Source organism: Fusarium keratoplasticum, chromosome 3 (genome assembly GCF_025433545.1).
Source record: "Fusarium keratoplasticum isolate Fu6.1 chromosome 3, whole genome shotgun sequence".
Taxonomy (NCBI): Eukaryota; Fungi; Ascomycota; class Sordariomycetes; order Hypocreales; family Nectriaceae; genus Fusarium; species Fusarium keratoplasticum.
The window spans coordinates 2820887-2835648 of record NC_070531.1 but is presented as its reverse complement, the minus strand read 5'-3'; the positions used below and the strand labels follow the sequence as shown (position 1 = coordinate 2835648).

Genomic DNA, 14762 nt, shown 5'->3' with positions numbered 1-14762 from the left:
AAGGGGATGAGGTTGACCCGGGCAGTGGATCGCCAACCGTCAAGACAGAGCATCGCCCGCCTCGGCAGAACCTGTCCATCCTTCTTTGCTGTCGATACTGTATGTTTCACTCATGTTGGTTGAAGCCTCATAAGAATGCCTCATCTCCTCCATCATCGAGCAGATCAAGACGCCTTACAAGGCCTCCACTTTCAAGAGCCTTGTCGACGACGCTGCACTCCTGCCTTTGACTGAGGTGCACAATCAACTCACCTCATCCTCAGACACTTCATTCACTCTACTCACGCACTAGCACGCCAGCCTGGTTCGTCCATGCGTCTCGCGTATCCCTGCCACTCCGGCCACCCTTGTCACCCACCCAACCCTTTTCGGCTTCACTGAGTTGTCTCTTGGAGATGAATCCTCCTGCCCTTTGCTCGAGTTCGTTATCATCCTCAGTCAAATACAAGATGCTCCGCGTCAGCAGTCGGGGAGACTCGTCCCTAACTCAAACACTTTCTTAGATCGCGTACTACCCTCTCATAAAATCCCCGAGGCCGAGAGGACGAAGCTGCTAACCGCTAACACCCCATTCCTCAGCATCCAACCCAAGAAAGGAACGGACAGAGTGGTCTCGTCCAGAAGCCTTGACCAATTTGAGGGGAAGCACAGCCCGCCAAAACTTGGCTGCTGAGCGATGACTCTTCTCCTTCAGCTCCTTTCTGGACTGGACTGGACAGTGCACACCTCCGCCATCTCCGCCACCGCCCTGTGAACCTCTGCCTTGGCCCGCTGCCATTTTTGTGACTGTCACCTACGACGACGAGGTCTCCATTTCCTGTCATCCGTCATCAATATCGTGCCTGGTCATGAGGGGACCCCTCGGATTCGCTGCTGACCCGAGCTCATGGGTCTGCGACGATTACCGTTGCTCTCAAACTCCGTGAGCCCCTCAAGCGCCGGCTCAGGCATTTTGCTGCTTCTTCACATGAGCATTCGACTGTACTAGGTACCGTCAACAGAGATTCACAATATGGCTTGTCCAATGATACCCCAGGTGGCTTCCCGCCAGGATTGGATGGTCCAACAGGAGTGGGATGGGGATGGGTGGATGTGGATGAGATGGCTTTTGGTTTGTCTCGTCTCGTCTCAAAGGCACGCCCACGACGCCGACCGCGCCGCCCGGATGCGCTACGAAACCTGAAATCCAACCATGTGTGCTTCAAGTTTGTGCGGCCTGGAGTGTGGCCCCCGGATAGCTACAACTCGCCCAACAACTCAACCCAACCGAGCGAGACCAAGGCCAAGACCAGAATAGCCAGAGAAAAACTTTTGAGTTGCACCAGATCTTGCCACAGTCTTCGCCGTGTCCCGGGTCGCGACAAAGAGGAAGCCGAGTGTGGCACGCGGGTCAAGGAATAAACGAAACACCAGAACTGCAAATCACGTCTAACACATTTTCATTCTCCCTTTTGCAGAAGGCCAAATCGTATGGGACATGCTAAAATGATAGGAGGGGTTATCCCAATGACAGGTAATGCTTCAGATCTCACTTATTTACTCCCTTCTTATTCTTACACTTGCCATCTGGCTACCCTGAGGAGATGATAGATGATGTCTAATTGTACTGATGTCTCTTTCTTTTCCTTGACCCGTGTGGAAGCGAAAAAACACACCACTTTAATCAAGAAGCGCGCCTGTCCAACTCCGTTCCGATTAAAGGAAATCTCATGCTTCTCTGTGTCCGGGTCTGGGCCGGATTTCCAGGCCATTCACAGCCCTGCTGCCTCCCTCCCTCACACAAAATCCCGAAAGGTCTCGCCATTCTCCCCGTCCGATTGTTAATCCAACAACCACGGGGAACCCGTCCGTCCCACAATGACCTCACTTGCAGTGACTGGTCCCCGGGAGAGTCCGTCCCGAGCAGCGAAGAAGCGATGGAAGTAATTGCCTTTTGGGCTTTGACTTACAGGTATTCGGAGCTCGTCTCTCGTGGCTCGGTAAAGTTGCTCCGGGAACCATCTAGCGACAGCTTCGGAGGCTCGCCGACCAAACCATGGGGTGCAGGACACCTAATGTTACAAGCCTCGAGGCTGCCATGTGGGCCGCAATGCACACGCTCGACATTAATATTGATACATCTTATCAGGGTCGATGCGCCTAGAGCACTCGGCTGTTTGTGTCAACCCTCTGCTAGACATTTCTCTGCCTGGATGTGACCGTCTCGGTCGCCCTCCCTCTTTAACATCTGCACAACTCTCAACTGGGCCGGATGTGCAAGGTGATAACCATCAGTTCCTGCATTGTCTCGGTGAATACGCATCATCAACGCTATGGCAACGAGTCCGTTAGCCTATCGACAAACATTCACGGCATAGCCATCATAATTGCGTGGTGAGCGGCAAGTGCCGTCATAGCCCCAGTTCCACTGCGCTCATGAGGACGCGCGAAACTGGTGATGCAGTACATGATGAGTTTTCCTTGCCTCGATCTGCACGCACGCGAATCACTCGGTATCTGATTGTCGAATGGTGAAACGACAGCCCATCACTCTCGCACTCAGCAGATTTGCTTTGTTTCCGCCTCCCGATCATGATCAACGGCCTCCCTCGTACCAGACACCTCACTCTGGCTCGTGCGTCCACCAAGTGGCGGCGCTACCAACCCCTTAACAGAGAGCCAATCTTGTTGGCGTTACCGCGACAAGTCCCGACTCAAGACTGCATGTAACTGTCTCTGTGGTCCGCCGGACTCTCCCCACTGGCGTCCAAGATGTTGTGCAGCCAGGGAGGTTGTACAAATCATTACCTCAGCACCGACCGTGGCCTCGCACTCTCGATTTAGGTACGGGGCTCCATCGGACACCGGATCCTTAACAGATCCGGGCGAACAGGTTCTTTGTCTTGTGCGCCGTGTTTGTGGACACCACGGGTTATTGCCATTTACCATTCCCGTCTATCCAAGACGTGTTACAAAGCATCTTCCTCTATTAGAAACGGATTTGCCGCAGCAGCTGTCACAGCCTTCTCCTTTGGGCGGGCAGCCCGGCAGGGGATACATACGTACATGCACACGCGCACACGGGTTCACCTTTTGGCTTTCGAATGTGCATCAAGGAAAGGGTCTCGACAGGGTGTTCATTCGGTAGCCGAATGAATCCCCCGCTCGGCTTGGGGGACCGTGATTGGCTCCGGGGTGGCGCCGTCTGATGCTTCCGGGCTATCCATCCTGCTCTCTACTTACTTGATGGTCAGTTGTCGATGCCGTCGGAATACCTACCTCACGAGTTTTGCGGGATAGGCAGCCAGTGTGGTGTGGGATCTCAAGGGCCCGTGAATCGAGCGTCTCTGGGCCAAACCCTAGATTCGATGCGCACCCTCCCACACGAACGACCCCAGCGCCTCGTCCGGCGCCGTCGGGCTCGGATAGAATGAGTCAATCTCTAAACGCGGCCGGCCTACCCTGGACAATCCAGGCTCCCCTCGGGCACATTCGCATTGAACGCATTCTCGCCCGAACTTTGACGGTCAAAGGCAGACGGGGGAGATGATCCACCATGATGTTCACGCCGTCTATTCTCGTGCTCGGCCAAGCTGTTCGCAAGCCTTGACGCTGCCTGCACCGCCGCCTGAATCTCAGCCGCTGTCGGATGGCTGAGTATAGATGACGCACCGCGAGACACTCCCTCCCTCACAGGACCTCGGTGATTCCAAAGATATCGGCGTGGTTCTTCGGAGGCAGCATCGGAGACTGCCCAGACGAGAAACCCCCATCATGTCTAATTCACGAACGCCTTGGAAGGACCCATGATGCTCCTGGCGTTCGTTCGGTATCCCCCCCAACCCAACGCCGGGTTTGATCCAACTCCCCACGTGGGTGAAGAAAAAAGCGATACACTAGCATGGAGGCACCACGAGGCACATTGTGCTTCACACCGAAAAATTGTAAAAGACGAGTAATAACAACCATGATGAAGCACCTGGATAACCTCTATAGCACCACATTTAATCATGCACCTAATCTAGGTATCATCCCAGCGTCCGTGTCTCTTCTTTCATCATCAACTAACAGCATCGGAGACGAGTTTGGTCCTGCCGTGCCGCGTGCTCTCTCCCCCATGGCCCCCACATTCCGACCCCCGGCTTCTTCGGAGCCCCGCCCGGGCACGGAAGTTTCCATATGGATCTCATGAGAGGCGGTCGAGATTACGCGATACTCGGGGCTGGGCTGACGCCCACCGACCGAGCTCTTAATGTTTAGCTGACACGGACAGAGAGGTTCAAGCAGCAGCTGAGTCCTTGAATCGAAAGGGCTTATCTCAGACGAATCCTCTTTCGCGGTCCCGCCGGAACAGGAATATGCGCCCAAAGTCCCATTCCTTGTTCCTGCTCTGTTAAATTCGAACCTGGATGGATGGTTGGATGTGACCGACCCGACGACCCCGGCCTCACCGTCAGATTTACAAAAAAGCACAGAACGTGGCTGCCTAGTCGTCCCAGGGCACACCGCGCAGGCATGGCCCTTGTCGCCATTCCCTGACAGCACGAGGCGCGTGAGAAGCTCATCATCATGGTCATCCAATGTCCGCGCGCCGCTCGCTGCAACCATCAAACGCAAGGCAGCCCTGGGTCGCGCATCACAAGAGAGACTTTTGACCGTTCCTATCAGGCAGCCTTCGAGAAGGCGTCAAGAAGGCGTCTGAAACCGAGAGGTTGCTGGAATCCTCCAGATCCTATCGACCGCCCCCAAATGCCTTGCAACAAATTTCCAAGTAAATGCCCCGACATCTGCCGGCGTTCCCCATCCACTCATGCATATCCCCCCCTCAAGGAAGATATAACCCAACCAGGTAAACCCGAGTGTTGATCTGCGGTGACAGCCTTCTGCCCCTCTTGAGACGTGGTGAACCTTTGAGGGGCCATGGCGGGGCAAAACGATAAGGCGACGAGGCGGGCTTGCTCACCGAGTTGTTGTTGTTGTCAATGACCATGAATCTTGGAAAAGAGGCCAGGCTGGCTTTTGCGACTAGTATGCTGCATGATAGAGACATCTGACCGAAGAGAACTTGACACCGAGAGGCCACCTTCGTAGACCATGTCCATGTTGTTTTGCTGCCTCTATTCCCATTGTGACTCAGTCCCAAGTTTGTCGTGACACGTAGAGAAGCAGAGTGGAAGACACATTATTGTTACACGACTTGGAACCTTACGCAACTGGTCCTATACACCACTCGCAAACAACACGGGTTTGACCTGCATGAAAAAGGATCTAGATAGCAACCCGTACCACGGGCACATCAACACAGGTCCAACACCACAAGGCAGCCAGACTGCCGTCTACTTTTCCCGCAAACACATCGTCATCCAATGCAGAACAAATATTGACGACTGTTGCTACCCCTCGCGAGACCATCTTATGACCGATATCTAGTCTGTAGTCTCAAAACTCACCGTCATTACAACAACGCTCATCATCATGAGCCCTGCTTGCCACACTCCGTAGAGTCACATATTACTATCATCAACTTCGTGGGGGGGCTCACCAAGGTAACACGTCCGGCTCATACAATGAAACTGCCATTTCTGTTTCAACCAGTCACCATCTCCAAGTTCTGAACCGAACATGACACTGCCGGTAAGAATGACCCATACTCGGGTGACCAAGTCAATTCTTCAAATCTTCTTTTTCCACATCATCTCCTTCGACCTCGGCGTGACTAATGTCGGAGGAACCACAATCGTGTCATTGTACCGACCTCAACCGTTCAGCGAGGCATGGTAAACGAGTCACAAGGTGTGACAGGTTGACCATTTTATCATGAAGAACTTCACCGAACCCATATTCTGGGTCGAGTGAAACATATTCCGAGGCTGAGATGGCCGGACTGACGAGAAAGGGGACTCTGACACGACACAATGAAGACAACCGTCTGCACTGAGGGTTTTTGCAAAATCCATTCAATAGTTACATACTCAATTACAATTGACCAAATAAAAGCCGGAACCGTTTGCAACTTTTCCCCTTTGCCGCCAAAAATGTCTTGTTTGATACCATTCTCCTGGTTTCCTCACCATTGCGTCCGCGGCAGCGAGAGAAGTTGACCCCTGTTGTGGTACGATCCACTCTAAACACCAGGCGATGCGGTACTCTAGGAAGCCATGTAAGTGCTGGCATCAACACCCTCCTTGGGGAATTCACTACTCTAGGTTAGTATCTAGTATTGCAGACAGGAAGCGACATGACTTACGGAAGGGCGACCTCGAATCGCTTCTCAATCTCCTTCAGCACCTCCTGGTCCTGATCGGTGCTGACGAAAGAGATGGCCAGACCCTTGGTACCGAAACGGCCGGCACGACCGACTCGGTGAAGGTACGAGCTGGCGTCGTTTGAAAGATCGTAGTTGATGGCGAGGTTGATACGCTCAATATCAATACCTCGGCCGAAGACGTCAGTAGCAACGCAGATTCTCTTCTTGAACTCCTTGAATTCCTTGTAGCGACGGATACTGTGTGCTATTAGAAAACGGCCTCAATAAATATGCAATGACGACTTACCGTTCCTCCTGGCTGACACCCGAGTGAACAGCGATCGAAGGGAAGTTGCATTCCCGGAGTAGCTTGTCAAGCTCGGTAGCACGGACGGTGCTGCGGACGAAAATGATGACCTGGTTGAACTGCAGATCATCCAAGAGCTCGTTGAGCTTGCGGTTCTTCTCCTTCTCCTCCAGCTTGATGTAGTACTGCTGGAGACCGTGGAGGGTGAGCTTGGTGTCCTCATCGACGTAGTGCTCGGTAGGGTTCTGCATGAACTTTCGGCAGATGGGCTTGACCTCCTCAGACAGAGTAGCAGAGAACATCATGACCTGCTTCTGCTGAGGAGTGGCGCGGAACACATCCTGAACATCGGTACGCATGTCTACCAAATTAGTATCGCATCACCTTGCGCGCCGAGAAGCAGTACTTACCAGGCTGGTCAAGCATCTTGTCGCACTCATCGAGGACGAAAATGCGGACGCTGCCAAGGCGCAGAGCCTTGTCACGGACAAGGGCCTTAAGACGACCAGGAGTGCCGACAATAATGTGAGGGCAAGTCTCCTTGTTCTTCAAGGTCTCGACATCCGTCTTGATGGGAGTACCGCCGTAGAACACACCAGTCTTGATGTCAGGCATGTACTTGCTGAAGCGGTTGTACTCGTCCCGAATCTGGTAGGCCAGCTCACGGGTGTGGCACATGACAACAACCGAGACCTCTCCGTTCACAGGCTCAACCTGTTGAAGGGTCGCGAGGACAAAGACGGCCGTCTTTCCCAGACCGGACTTGGCTTGGCAGATGATGTCACCGCCGAGAAGTGCCTGAGGGATACAAGTTTGTTGGACTGTCGATCGAACCGATGTTAGAGCGGGTTTCTAAGAAGCAACGAACGACGGGTGCAATGTCAGGAAGTCCGTCCATCGTCGCAGCTTAGCCATTGCCAAATCTCGCAGTCTCCATTGAGATTGGTGGTTCATCAAGGCGAAATGATGACCCCACAACCGAAGATTCCCAGGTCGAACAGCTGCGCAAGAACCATGGGCCTGGAGCGCCAAGAGTTCTGGTGTGCTGATCAAAGTGTTCCTCGTTTCGTCCATTATTTCAACCAGAATGATCCGTTCGCGTCAACCTCCTGCGCCATATCCGCTTTCACGCGATACGTTGCGACAGGCGGGTTGTGTTTTGCGGAGAACCACGTCTCTCACCCGTGGTCTGCTTCCGCCCGGATACTCGGACCATCTCAGGTCCCTGCTGAACCTCCTCCGACAACGACGACGATTTGTAGGAGAAAATGGCCATTTCTTCTTGCTTGCTTGCGAGATGGACGGACGCTTGAAGGGAGGGGATTTGATGACTTAGGGTATTAGAATATCAGGACTAACCCTCCGATGGATGTTCGAAACCGCAGTCGGCAATGGCGCGAAGGAGCTCGGCCTTGAGCAGGAAGTCGCGGAAACCGGTCGAGTGAATACCGACGTAGCTGCCCTTCTTGTCGACATTGTTGCCGGCGGCGAGCTCGCCCTTCTTGCCGTTCGAGGTGGTGGCGGCGGTCTCGTTGCCGCCGATCTCCTCATCGGAGTAGTCGATGAGATCTTCCTCGTGGGACATGATGGCGGTTGGTGTTGAGCGCGGGTTAGATTCTTGAATGCGAAGCTGCCGCGAAAGCTGTCCTTTTGCAGCGAAGTTGCGCTGACGTGCAGAACGCGATGCTCTCCACAAGGGGGTCGCGTCGCCGGGGAAAGAGTCGAAGATGCGGCGCGAGCGTGCCACAAGATGAGGGAAACAGAGGAGAGTGATGGATTGAAAGAGAGAGAGAGAGGTGGGAGATGAAGAGGGAGCCCCAGTTGTCGTTCAAGGATGAACTTGAAAGGCTTTCTTTGTTTGAGGCTGAGGAGGGAGACGCCAGAAAGCAGGCAGGAGGGCCCGCTCGATCGCCCTCTTGACAAACAGGCCCGTGCACCGCGGTATGCACGTGACGCGAGGCAGCCGTCAGCCGCCAGCGACGGGAACAGTGCCAAGTTGGCGTTTTTGGCACGGACGGGCGAGAATCCTTGATGAACCTTCGAGATGAGTCTTTGCAGACTGAACTTAGAAATCACATACAAATCCTGACAAAGACTTGGAATTAATGGCCAAGGCCAAGGAGCCGAAAGGCGTCCAGAACCGCATCATCTATTCCAGAGCCTCCTATCTTTACCAAGCGGCCTCATACCTCGCCAGTCAAAATCGTCAACCTGGACAAGATGCTGCATCAAAATCCTCGCCCTCAGGTCATGAGCACAGTGCTCCAGCACCAACAGCCAACGAACAAAGGGCCACGCAGAATATGTCTCGGCATATCGCCTCCAGCTTACGGGCCGTTTCTTTGAAGGCCCAGATTCGACAAAGCCCAGCCATGAAGCAGACCATCTGCAAATTCTGCGACACTCTCCAGGTCGAAGGGGAGACGTGCACCTCAACCGTGGAGAATGCCAGCAAGGGCGGGAGGAAACCCTGGGCAGATGTTCTTACGATACGATGCAAGACGTGTGGAAACGTCAAGAGGTACCCCGTCAGTGCGCCAAGGCAGAAGAGGAAGACCTTGCGAGGACCGAAGCCCGATGAGCCCATGGAGGATATTTGCGACGAGACAAAGACTCAAGAGCCCACCCCAGGAACGACACCAGGGCCGTGAAACAAGAAACCAAAGTTTGAATAACTTGATACCAATCTCCCGTCGGCTACGATAACATGCGAAGATCGTCAGAGCCGCGGAATTGGCAAGCCGTGAGAAGGACACTGAAGTCGGCCTTAACACCAGAACCCCCAGATGCCATGCAACAAAGGACCATCTTTGGAAAATTACATGGGAGGTGGTGTAGGGCTGGCTATGCTCGCCCTTGAAGCCAAGCCTTGGAGCCTGAAGCTGAATGCTACGAACAAGGCCAAGGTCTTGAACGCAAAGCGGCGGACCCCATCACAAGCACATGTCTGGTAGATGTCTGAAGTGATTCGCCAATATAGATTCGGCGATGATCATAAGTCGCTGCAATAGAACATGGCTTAAGCCACAATACTTGTTTCTTTGTCTTAACCCGTTGTCACATAACATCTCCATGGATACCATTGATCCATTACTTCCCTGGCTGGCCAGCCTCTTTGACGCTTTCTTCTCCCAGCACCTTACTCGCCGCCATGAACCTATTATCGTAAGCCACTGACTTGAACAAAGGTTTGGGACGATCAACACTTACAGCCCGCCATGCCAGCTGCCCAACCCCCTCATCGCCTCCGCCTGCACACTGGTCATGCGTAGTAGGTTCTCTGTATCAGAGAGATTGACCGAAAGTTGGGCGAGTTGCGAGTTGAGCTGTGCCTGTTTGTCGCGGGAATGTTAGCGGAGGAAGTCACCGCTGTGGCCAAAGACCTACGAGTTGTCTCGACTTGAGCGCGCTTCCGCTGGTCGCCATGCTCTGCCGCACCTGCGACCCGGTCACGTTTCGCGTAGCCATGACTGAGTTCCTCTGACCTATTCCTGAAGCCCTTTAACTGCAAGTTCCCGGTCGTTGTGCCAAGTCTCTGTCCTGTGGCCCAAGTTCCAGCGCTCAGGCAGCCAGCAATGAAGTCGATGATAAAGACCGCCAATGCAGGAGGCCTGGAGTTTGGAGGGGTTTTGCGACGTCCTGGGCGTAAGGGAAGGCAAGAAATCAAAATTAGGTGTTTATCACGAAGGAGAGATAGATAAAAGAACCCCGATATAGTCGTCGTTCTTATTCTGGGTACTTGTTGTGATGAGAAGTCAGGATAGAGCGAGAGTGGTTGGACCTGGGGTTCTGCTTGATTGGCCCGTGCACTTTCCCGACTCGGACGTATCAACAAACAATCACTTGCTCGCTCACTTGGATGGAATGCATGAAGGGCTGCATCTATCTTCATTGTCTATCCACCCCTTTCCCTCAAAAACCTATCTATCTCATGTTGATTAATAGCTTGCAGTGAATGAATGAATGTTGGGCCTCCTCTGTCTGTACGGTTCAAGATCGTCCTGACTCCGTTCCGCACAGTTGGCACCTCAATCATTGGCAGCTTTGTCGGCGTCCGATCTTTTATCAATATCAAAGTTGATTCTGAATAGACTCAAGTATTATGCCTTGATAATAATTACTTTACTTTTGCACTCAACATTTGCACTTCTTCCAATTCGTTGTCAAGGCTCAACGCTCGTCCCCAATACCAAGCCCTTCACATCCAGTCAGACCATATACCACCAATCACTCCACTGCCCTTGCTACTTTGTAGCCATCACTCATGAGGAAACCCTTCAAACTCGATTCATCGCCATCTTCTCTTTTATAACCATTCGTGTCTATGTGTGTTTCCCAAAGGATCCCACTCCGAGGCTTTCCCTTTCATTTCTCCACAAACAAACAAACAACTCGCGATCAACAGAGTAACCAGAAAAGAAACAACCATCCTTAGTCTAATGTGCTTGTGTGCCCCAGTGAGAAAAACAATGCCTGTCATAGTCCCTCCCTGCTTGCGACGCCAGTCTGAATTCTTCATCATGCCTGCAAACATATGGAAGGGAACTCCAGTGAGAAGAAAGCAAAGACTTGTCCAGGTTATGCAGCGCCTTTGATCCTCCCATCCACCCTAATCCTGGAAGCCTGACCGCTCGTCCCCCGGTCCCAATGACGTTCCGCCAGTAGTATCCTGAGTCCAGGGTGTTGGACATACCGAGACCATGCACATGCATTGGCTCAAGTGGAGGCGTGAAACGCCGCTCAGGGGCTGAGGGCCGATAGTCGATTATATGCTAAAAAGCACAGAATATCAAGTCCGATCCCAATGCAATATTACCAAAATAGGTTCCTTCTGTTTGATCGTTCCAATATGTATGTACGGGTTGTGCCGGAACCGGAGCTAATTATGAAGACGTTGATCTTCCGAGAATAGTCCAAAGTGACCTTGACTTTTGTCGTGTCGTCGCGTGTTTTCGATGGATCTGAGGCGTATAATAAAAACAAAAAGAAAGTGTCGTCCTTGTCGAGGTGCGTGTCGTGTGAGTAGGAAGCCAGATAGGCGGATGTAATACAGGTAAGAAACTTCGAAGGTAGTCCCAACAACAGCGGGATACATGCAAGTTCCTCTCAGAAGCGAGGCTTTTGAGGGCAGGAGAAAACTTAAGGTGCCGCAACTCCCATGTTTCGGACATGGCTCGATCCTGTTTCCGAGATCGGCTGTGCTGTCGTTTCGTCGGGGCCGGGATAAAGGCTGAGGGCCACGGCCCTTCAAGTGCAGCTCATCGCACTCCAATCGGGGGGCGCGGAGGCAGACTGCCCTGGCTGCTATTTGCTGACTCGGATTCACCACTGCCCGCGCTGGCGCTCGCACTACCCGTCAGACTGCGAACATTCCTAGGTTTAGTTTGAGGGAGGGCGCTCACCCCAATATGTTGTTCAACTTGCTGTGGTGCTACTGCGTTGCCTTGGCCCGGAGGGTGTCGGGGAACGGGCTGGCGAACACCATCGGGTGGTGAGGGTCGCCCGTTCATGCCTGGGCCATAACCATTCGGGGGAGATCCTCGTCGGCTGCCACCGCGCATCGATGGACTATAGGGATTTCCAGGAGACTGACTGGCCCTCCGAGGGTAGGCACCGTTCATGCCGGGAGGTCCACCGGGGCCAGGGCCATACTGAAGGTCATCAAGCCTTGCAGCCGTAAGAGAGTTGGCCCGAGAACCCGCACTCATGGCACCACGGTCCACAGCTCCATAACGATTCGAAGAGCAACTCAAGAGAGGATCCTCCAGAATGTTCTCAGTCGTCATCGGAGCATGAGTATGCCCGACCTGGCTAGTGCGGTTGCGGCCGAAACTGGGTCTGAATCGCCCTCCTCGCGTGGGTGGTGGTAGGTTATCGGGGTTGCGGCGGAACTGCGCAGGGTTCTGCTCAGGGGCCTTTCGGTTCTTTCTCGAAGTCACGCTCATCATGTCGAAATTATCTGGGTCAATCAGTGGAGGCGCGGGGTTTGCGGTCGGATCAAAGTAGTCGTCGTCGTCATCATCGTCGTCGTCAAACACCTGCTTGCTGTTGCGCATAGGATGAGGACCACGGCGGGGACCAGGTCCTCCAGGTCCTCCAGGGGGGCCGGGCGGCCCAGGAGGTCCACGTCGCATTCGCATCTCTTGCTCTCGAATGGCAAGTTCTCGCTGTCGTAGGGCCAGCTCCCGCTCTCGCAGAGCAATATCTGGGTTATCACCGGCCACGGAAGGCTCAGAGCCTTCAGGGATGTCGTCATATAATACAAGGTGCGAGAATTCCTCCAGGCTGCTCTCCTCAAGAGATCCTCTCCTTGATGGTTGGCGAGAGCCTCCACCATTCATAGAAGGCGGCGGTCGGGGATAACCGTTGGGCGGCCCACCGTTCATTGGAGGTGGTCCACGGCGCATACCAGCCTGGCTGAGATTGGATGAGTTCCGTGGCCTGGGTTGGCGAGGGGGCATCCCATTTCCGTTGGGCATGCCGTTCATCATGGGGCGATGGCTGTTCTGCGATGGCATCCGAGGCAGTTGTGGTGCAGTCGGAGAGCTTGGTGGCATGATGTTGGCATTCGGATCGCCCGGTTTAGGTCTGTTCCGGTTGACAGCATTCAGGTTATGGAGGATGGCGTAAAGCGTCTCGATTCTGGGAACGGAGACCTTGTTGTCGCGAGCGAGCTTCACAGGTGATCCTAGGTAGGTCTCGATCTCCATAGGCCTCCTGGCAACGTAGTCCTGCCACATGATGCTCTCTCCCGAGGCCTTGGTCATCTCGTCAATTGTCTTTTGCTTGAAATCAGCGTCGAATTTGCATCCGTTAGCAGCGGCCAATCGAAGTAGCTCATCAAGAACTTCAGACACCATGTCCCTGACGCCAACCTTCTCGAGAAGAGCGGCGTGGTTGGGAGTTTCGAAAATGACACTAATAGGGTGGAAAGCAATGGGCCTGGAGAGCTGATTAGTCGAGTTCGAGTCAAAGTGTAGAAGACATACCCCATCACCCTCTCATATTGTTGTTGGCGTATGTTCGGGGACACCTTGCATTCCACCTGGCCAGAGCTGAGGGTCACCGCCAAAGCCTGTGCCATATCCTCCTGGATAGACTGGGGGATGTTTTTATTCTGGCTGGCAGGTCCAATCCAGATATCTGTAGGTCCTTTGTGTTCAAACTCGCTCTGGCCAAGCTGTGTAAGCTCGGCACCAGAAACGAGTGACAGGACGACATTGGTGGGAAATCGCTCCTCAAGAGCAGCTTCGACTCCCAGCGTGTGGGTAGTGTTGACGAGAATGCAAGTATGCTGGGGGGTGACGACAGAATCGATTACGGATGCGAGGTCATAGACATCCGGCAATGCCTTGACACAGAGAACAACGTAGTCGAAGGGGCCTTCGCGGGCACTGGCGGCGTCTTCGGGGTTTCGGACAACTGCAATTGGAGACAATTAGCTTTTGATGTCGCAAAAATCTGGTCGTCGGCAACGTACCATGCCGGGGCTTGAATCGTTCATTGCCGAATGTCGGTGACCTAAGAAGAACTGGTCAGTGATTAATTCGTACGAGGGAGGACTTGATTCACTTACTTGAACGAGATGCCGTACTGTGCCACATGTTCGTACCCAGACTTCCAAACGAGCGTCACATCGCACGCGTTGGTAGCTTGTAGTCGCCATGATAGGAAGGCCGAGACAGGGTTGCCTCCCACTACACAGATTCTCATTAGCTCGTTGTCTGCCATGTTGAGAAGCGTACGTGGAACGCTGCACGAGCAACCGTCCAGGCGGTTGGCGTGAGGTTGAAAGATTGGGTGAGTAGAAGTGAAGATTGAAGTTGATGGAGGTTGTCTAATGTGAATGGATGGGAGGGGCCAGGTGGGTTGTAATGACGCGCCCAGTCACCGGGAGCCAGGCCTAGGTATGGAGGAAGAATTGCAGGAGAGAGAGGACGACAAACCTGATAGAATCCTGAGCCGGGGCGATACAGGCGCCATGGTGTCCGACGGGGACCTAATGTGGAATAGCGGGCTGGTCTGGTTTGAGGGTGTAGCGGGCGGTCTCTGATGACGGACCCGTAGCCTCGGGGCGTGATGGGTACCACAGCGCAACGAGGTCGGAAGGGATGGGGGCGCCTCCCTGGGGATGGCTGGACAAGGACAGGCCCAGTGGAGGCAGATTATCGTTTATTGCGAGCCGCAATGGAGAAGACAACGGCAGGACGGGGGTCCAGGACGACGGAG

The 14762-nt window shown here is 53.7% G+C and overlaps 4 protein-coding genes across 4 annotated transcripts; 1 reads left to right on the top strand and 3 right to left on the bottom strand.

Moving 5' to 3' along the window:
* Positions 1-6127: 6127 nt before the first annotated feature.
* Positions 6128-8118, bottom strand: NCS57_00422600 (uncharacterized protein; the record flags this gene model as incomplete). The annotated part of the gene is made up of 6 exons (XM_053054195.1): positions 6128-6176; positions 6227-6484; positions 6534-6894; positions 6944-7354; positions 7716-7841; positions 7893-8118. 6 exons carry the CDS (start codon positions 8116-8118, stop codon positions 6128-6130), a joined length of 1431 nt encoding a protein of 476 aa, XP_052916355.1.
* Positions 8119-8638: 520 nt separating this feature from the next.
* Positions 8639-9184, top strand: NCS57_00422500 (uncharacterized protein; the record flags this gene model as incomplete). Its single annotated transcript, XM_053054194.1, has 1 exon — positions 8639-9184. One exon carries the CDS (start codon positions 8639-8641, stop codon positions 9182-9184), a length of 546 nt encoding a protein of 181 aa, XP_052916354.1.
* Positions 9185-9623: 439 nt separating this feature from the next.
* NCS57_00422400 (uncharacterized protein) lies at positions 9624-10001 on the bottom strand (the record flags this gene model as incomplete). The annotated part of the gene is made up of 3 exons (XM_053054193.1): positions 9624-9690; positions 9744-9865; positions 9921-10001. The coding sequence occupies 3 exons, from the start codon at positions 9999-10001 to the stop codon at positions 9624-9626; spliced, it is 270 nt and encodes an 89-aa protein (XP_052916353.1).
* A 1790-nt stretch (positions 10002-11791) lies between these two features.
* On the bottom strand, positions 11792-14516 carry NCS57_00422300 (uncharacterized protein; the record flags this gene model as incomplete). Its single annotated transcript, XM_053054192.1, has 5 exons — positions 11792-13475; positions 13523-13955; positions 14014-14054; positions 14110-14230; positions 14480-14516. The coding sequence occupies 5 exons, from the start codon at positions 14514-14516 to the stop codon at positions 11792-11794; spliced, it is 2316 nt and encodes a 771-aa protein (XP_052916352.1).
* Between the last annotated feature and the right edge of the window lie 246 nt (positions 14517-14762).